This window comes from Panicum virgatum, chromosome 8N (assembly GCF_016808335.1).
Source record: "Panicum virgatum strain AP13 chromosome 8N, P.virgatum_v5, whole genome shotgun sequence".
NCBI classification, from domain to species: Eukaryota; Viridiplantae; Streptophyta; class Magnoliopsida; order Poales; family Poaceae; genus Panicum; species Panicum virgatum.
Window position 1 is genome coordinate 5,161,413 of NC_053152.1, and position 6,227 is coordinate 5,167,639.

Consider the following 6,227-nt stretch of genomic DNA (forward strand, 5'->3'; position numbering starts at 1 on the left):
AGATTGATTTAGACCTCTGCTTGAAGCCCTCTACTCTGGCACATGCTCTGCTCCGCCCGAAGTCCTCTGCTCCAGCAGGGGCGCCGCCCCATCTCGAGCTCGCCCCGGGACCTTCCGCATCGGCGCCGTCGCTGCCTTGCGCACCCGAGCCGCATCCACCTTCAGCAAATCTCGCGCCGCCGCCGCCTCCTTCCGTCCCTCGCGCGACATTGAAGCCGCCAGACCAAGACCTAGGGTTGGATGGGGAGCACGGAGGACTATTTCAAGAACAACGGAAGGGATTTCAGGGAAGAGAGGAAGGCACGAACCTTTGGCGCCAAATGATTTCTCCCCCGCGCGCGCATCGGATCCATGGCTCGTCGTCTCCCCGCAGCAACCCCTGCAACGGGCGCCTTCACCGTCGCCAAGTCTGGGAGCACGGGCCGGCAGCCGTAGTCGAACGAGACGCCGGGTTGGCAGTCAATGCAGGCTGCGAGGGGGGTTTCTGCAAAAAATTTCTGCATGTCGACGGGAATCGCCGACCCGTTGTACCTGCCCTGAGTCGTCTCTTCCCACACGACCTCAGCGGTGAGCTCGAGCTACACTGGAGCTGATTGCGTCAGGCAGGTTCGTTCTTCCTTCTGCTTGCAATCGATTATGCTTAACTAAACATGAGGCGTTGTCTAGCTGCCCTGATCTGGGGTAAATCAGTTCATAAGCCTTGGATTCGATCTGTTACTGCTTTGATGCGTTGAAAGCCGCCTCCCTGCCTGTCCATGAACACCAAGATTCCAGGCAGACTATATCTGCTCAGGATCTCTCTCGGTTGATTAGCTGGGCAATTTTTGTGCGCGCGGTCCATGTTTAGAGCAGAAACAGTCACTATCGTTTCGGTTCTGTTTGCATCGGTCGGAGAACTGATGATGCGGATTTTCTTAACAAAAGAACGGAGGAATTTTTTTTTTCTAATTCGATCTTATTCTTTGGTCCAATTACCCATTCTTAAGGATCTTGAGAATTCCGTCAACCTTTGTATCTTAGTTATATCAAGAGCCCAAAGAATCATAGCAAGAAGATCATGGCAGAGCCGTGATCTGGCTCAGGTCAATCTCAATCTTCTTTGAGGACGGCTAGATCTGAATTTGCATTGTCTTAAATATAGAATGCAATCTCAAATGCGAATTTGCTTAACATATAAATATACAAGCTCTAATTCGGCACTGCTACAATGGTGTTTTTCTCTGATTTTTTTCTCATACTGTTTCCTCCCTTTCCTACTCATTCACTAATTCACTAAAGAGAAACTATGTTTAATTTGCTTTTCGGTTGATTTCCTGATTAGCATTAAGGCTTGTTTTTTTTCTTCGTTTTGCTCTCAATCTATCTGTGTTTTTGTTTTTTAGTTTGCATCTTTTTCCATTAGGTGCCTCTCCTATGCAGAACATCAAAATGTATTCATGATCTGCCTGAGTCACTAACCTTGTTCAAACCGTCAGAACTCGGCCTAGCTTCGCCAGGATGGGTGCACTTTGCTGCAGCAACCCCCTGACCATGTATCCTCAAGCAAACTATATGTCTGTATTATTGTGAATTAGAACAGTAACACAACCTGCACTTAAGAACTCCAGCCAGTGGCGGATCCAGAAATGATTGAAGGAGGGGCTGATTTCTCCTTTCTCCCCTTCCCTTTCTTCTTCCTCACCTTCTTCCTCCTTCTTTCTTCTCAAAAATGGAGGGGGGCTCCATTGTTTTTTCGGGTCTAGGGGGGGCTGGAGCCCCCTAGACCCGGTGCTGGATCCGCCTCTGACTCCAGCACCCATCATGCCGGAACACAAGCATCGACATTCATGCATTTCTGGCTCCACTCTGTTACATGATACAGATACATCTTGACGAAATCATTGTGTTTATGTTCTTGAACAAAATTGGCCATTGTATTTCAGTAGGGTTTCCTCAGCTTTCAATCTCCCAACCATGAACTACATTCCCCACCCGGGCCCCAAAAAGCTTAGCTGAAAAAAAAACTCTCTTTTTTTGGGTATTCATCACCGGAAATATATATATACTTCATATGCAAATTAGAATTTTCTTAATCTCTGTGGAAAAATTATATGCATGATTGTAAATTAACTGAAAGTGTACAGAGGCAACTAACATTTCCATCCTTCCAGCTAGTGAATCTGTGTGCATGCTAACTCTTCCATCCTTCCCACAGTCATCAGAGCTCTGCATCTGATTGTGGGGAAACGACGAACGAACAGCGGATCGATGGATGCGGGCCTGTTGAGTGCATTTGTAAAGAAACTCGTGGCGAGGTTGTTCGTGTTAGCGGAGGAGAAATACAAGCTGTACAAGGGCTTTGAAGATGTTCATTTCCTGATAGAAGAGCTTCCTATGATCACGAGTGCCATTGATGAGCAGCTCGCAGGGAAGGATGATCTCACATTGCATTTTAAGGTCAAAGAATTGCACCAATTGGCTCAAGAAATGGAGGACTGCATAGATTGCATCATGTATCGTGCCTCCAAGGAACAGCAACCATGGTACTGTATAAATCACACAACTGGGAACAGGGTAAGAACCCGTTTGCAGTTAGCCAAGGAGATGAAGAGACTCAAGAGAAGATTGCAGGAAGCCCACCAGCACAAGGAGAGATACCCAGTGCCCCGTCTGTCCCATCCTGTGCTACCTCCATCATCCTCGGATCGTCTCATCGCTCAAGAAGATCTGGTCGGCATTGATGCGCCTCTGAAAGAGCATCTGGAGCACTTGGCGGAGGGGAAAGGTCAACGGAGTCAGCTGAACGTGATCTCTATCGTTGGGTTTTGTGGATTGGGGAAGACTGTTCTTGCCCAAGAGCTGTACGACAGTGAGGTCGGCAGGCAATTTGAGAAAAGAGCATGGGTTTCCGCTGGGCAACGGAATCCGGAGGTGCTGTTAATGGAGATTCTCCAGCAAGTGCATGAGCCACCGTTGGTTAGCTCTGATGCCCGCCAGCTTAGCATTGATCTCAGAAACTATCTAAAGACCAAGAGGTAACAAAATTTCAATTTTTGTCTGTTATTGTGTCTATACGCATTGATTATTGTGGCTATGGAATAAGGAAATTAATAATATTGTCTCGCTCTCTACCCACAATTCAAATTTCTAATGTAGGTATTTCATTGTAATTGATGACATCCAATCAGCGGATCAGTGGAATCGCATAAAAACCGCCTTCCCGCGGCTACAAGATGTTAGCAGCAGAATAGTGGTAACAACAAAATTCCAGTCAGTGGCGAATACCTGCAGCTCTACCAATGTCTATGTGCACAGAATGAGAAGACTTGATGAGGAATGCTCAAAGCAGCTGTTACTGAAGGAGTCGTGTCTGCAGGAATATTCAGATTCCTCGCAGTCGGATCCGAAGGTAATATTGGATAAATGTGATGGTCAACCACTTGCTTTGACTGCCGTGGGTCAATTCATTCAAAGTAGAAATTCAGTGGAGCAACCTGAATGGGAAGGTGTTTGCAAGGACGTACGGTGTCATTTGGACAGCGACGATGCCTTAAAGAGAATGCATCAGGTGCTGACCCATGACTACACCAGCCTTCCGACCCATGAACTCAAGGCTTGCTTGCTATATTTTGCTATGTTCCCCAGTGACCATCGAGTCAGGGCGAAAAGGCTGATGAGGCGATGGTTAGCTGAGGGATTTGTGGTACCATCAACTTTATGCAGCGATCCAGCTGCTCAAAGTTTCAGGGAGCTCATGGACCGCAACATCATCCAGTCTGTTGATGTAAGCAACAACTTGAAGGTGAAAACATGCAAAACTTATGGCATGATGCATGAGTACGTTGTGCGCAAGTCTCTCTCCGAGAACATCATTGCTTTGTTTGATGATGGAAAGCTCCAACCCAAACATGCTCGTCGCCTTTCTCTCCATGACAGCAGTATTTCAGATTCCTCCAATCTGGAATTTGATCTATCCCTAGTAAGATCTCTAACAGTCATTGGGGAGGCAGGTAAAGCTATTTTGGATTTTAAAAAGTATCAGTTACTGAGAGTCTTGGATCTTGAACAATGTACTGACTTGCAAAATGATCATCTCAAAGAAATATGCAATCTATTACTTATAAAATATCTAGCCTAGGGGGCAAGGTTACATGCCTTACCAAGGAGATAAAAAAGCTGAAACTTTTGGAGACACTTGATCTAAGGAGAACATATGTAAAGATCCTACTTCTAGAAGTAATCCAGCTGCCCAATTTAATCCATCTCTTTGGAAAGTTCAAGCTTCCAAATAAAGTAGTGCAAAGTAAACTGCACAAGTTTCTTTCTTCAGGACAATGCAAGTTACAGACGTTATCAGGATTTCTTGTCGACGAAAGTGAAGGATTTGCAGAGCTTATGGTTCATATGAATAAATTACGAAAGATGAAGATCTGGTGCGAGTCATCCGCAACAAGTAGTAGCTTGACTAATGTTAAGAAGGCCATACAGAAGTTCATTCATGATGTAAAGGACCCAGCGGATGACCCTCGTTCTTTGTCAGTCCATTTTGAAGGATGCTCCGAAGACTTGCTAGAAGGCTTGGAAGCTCCCTGCTATCTTAGGTCGTTGAAATTACAGGGTAACCTACCGAAATTGCATGAGTTTGTCACAGCACTTCGTCGACTCAGGGAATTGTGCCTTCAATCAACTAGATTGACAGCTGATCTTCTAACAGCTTTGGGTAATTTGAAAGACCTGCTGTACCTGAAGCTGATTGCAGATAAACTTGAAGAGATCACCTTTAGGGACAGGGCATTGCCAAACCTGCTCTGCTTGTGTTTTGTGGTGAAACATCCAACATTTCCGAAGGTTGAAGATGGTGCTTTGCCACATTTCATATCACTTCAGCTGCTCTGCGAAAATCTGGATGACCAGTGCATTGTCCAGATCAAAGGCTTTACACGTCTGAGGGAACTAGTTCTTTATGATGAACTCAACACTGATGTTAAAGCAAATTGGGTACAGGCAGTTAAGGAACATCAGAACAGGCCAAAAGTTCTTCTGCTCAAAAGAGCTGATCCACCCAAAGGGGAAACTGAAAATGAGATTACAGAATGTTCTGCTCTGTCAGAAGGACGAGTACAAAAAACTGGCATCCAAATGCCCGCCAGACGAGCCGAAATTTGCTTCCAACAACAAGGGACAGCCAGTGGCTTGTGTTGCTCTAACTGGCTTGCCCATTGCTGGGATTGGCACAGTGTCTTCTTAATCTTATGGGACAATTGAATATATGCTCTTTCTTTAAACTCCAACTATGACTTTTCCCCTTTTTCTCACCTAGATTTATTCCCCCCTCTTTTTAAAAATGAATAAATGATCTTTTTTTTAAAGAAAAAGCAGATTGAAAAAAGAGATACCACTGGTATTGTCAAAATTGGTCCAGATATATGTAAATTTATCCAATTTTGCTGTGAAAATATACCACTGGTATTGTCAAAGTAGGCCCAGATGCAATTTGAAGTTCAAAAGTAGAGGCAATGGTGCAAGGGTATAAATGTTTTGTGCTCTGATTTAACGTTGTCAAGTCTCCGAAACAGAGTAGAGGCAAAGAAAATGCTCAGTTTAAAAACCAGGGATAATGATGCAAAGTTGAAAAAACAGAAGCAAATTAGTAGCTTAATTCTTAAAAATCGGGGCCGATATGTATATAGAGGCATAATAAGACAACACATTTTTTTAGTGCATAATAAGTTTAACATGGTATGAATTTCAGACCGAAGGTGGAAGATGTAAAGTGGCAAACAGAAATATATAACTAGGTACAAAAATAAAGAAAATGAGACAATCAATACAAGAGGATCTTCTCTAAACACGATTCTTGCACAAAATCGGAGCATTCTGTTGAGCCACGTCACCTACTATTACCTCATGCGTCGGATTAGAATCTAACGTCACCAAGCAGCTAAACGTGGCACGAGGAACGAGCACTTCCAAAGCCTTCGGGAACTGTCGGGATGTCCCGGCCAGAAGAAACGTCTCTTCTCTTACATGTGTTGTTCTTCCCATCCCCAGCGCTGCTTGTCACAATCGCAATGAAATCTCCATCAAAGAAAGGGTGCGTGATCCTCTTCTCGTCGGAATCTTGCATTATCCATCACCTGCATCCGCCTAAACGAGACATCCTCGATCTCCTTCCACACAGAAGGTGCCGCCAGCTTGCAGTTGGCGCTCCGCCGGCCGACGGTGCCGCGCCACTCCACCTGGCCGCT

General features: G+C 45.1%; 1 protein-coding gene across 1 annotated transcript; it reads left to right on the forward strand.

The window, feature by feature from the left end:
• LOC120684703 (disease resistance protein RGA4-like) lies at positions 1-5,227 on the forward strand. The gene is made up of 5 exons (XM_039966599.1): positions 1-602; positions 2,195-3,014; positions 3,136-3,989; positions 4,310-4,977; positions 5,090-5,227. The coding sequence occupies exons 2-5, from the start codon at positions 2,248-2,250 to the stop codon at positions 5,225-5,227; spliced, it is 2,427 nt and encodes an 808-aa protein (XP_039822533.1). The 5' UTR covers positions 1-602; positions 2,195-2,247.
• The last annotated feature ends 1,000 nt before the right edge of the window (positions 5,228-6,227 follow it).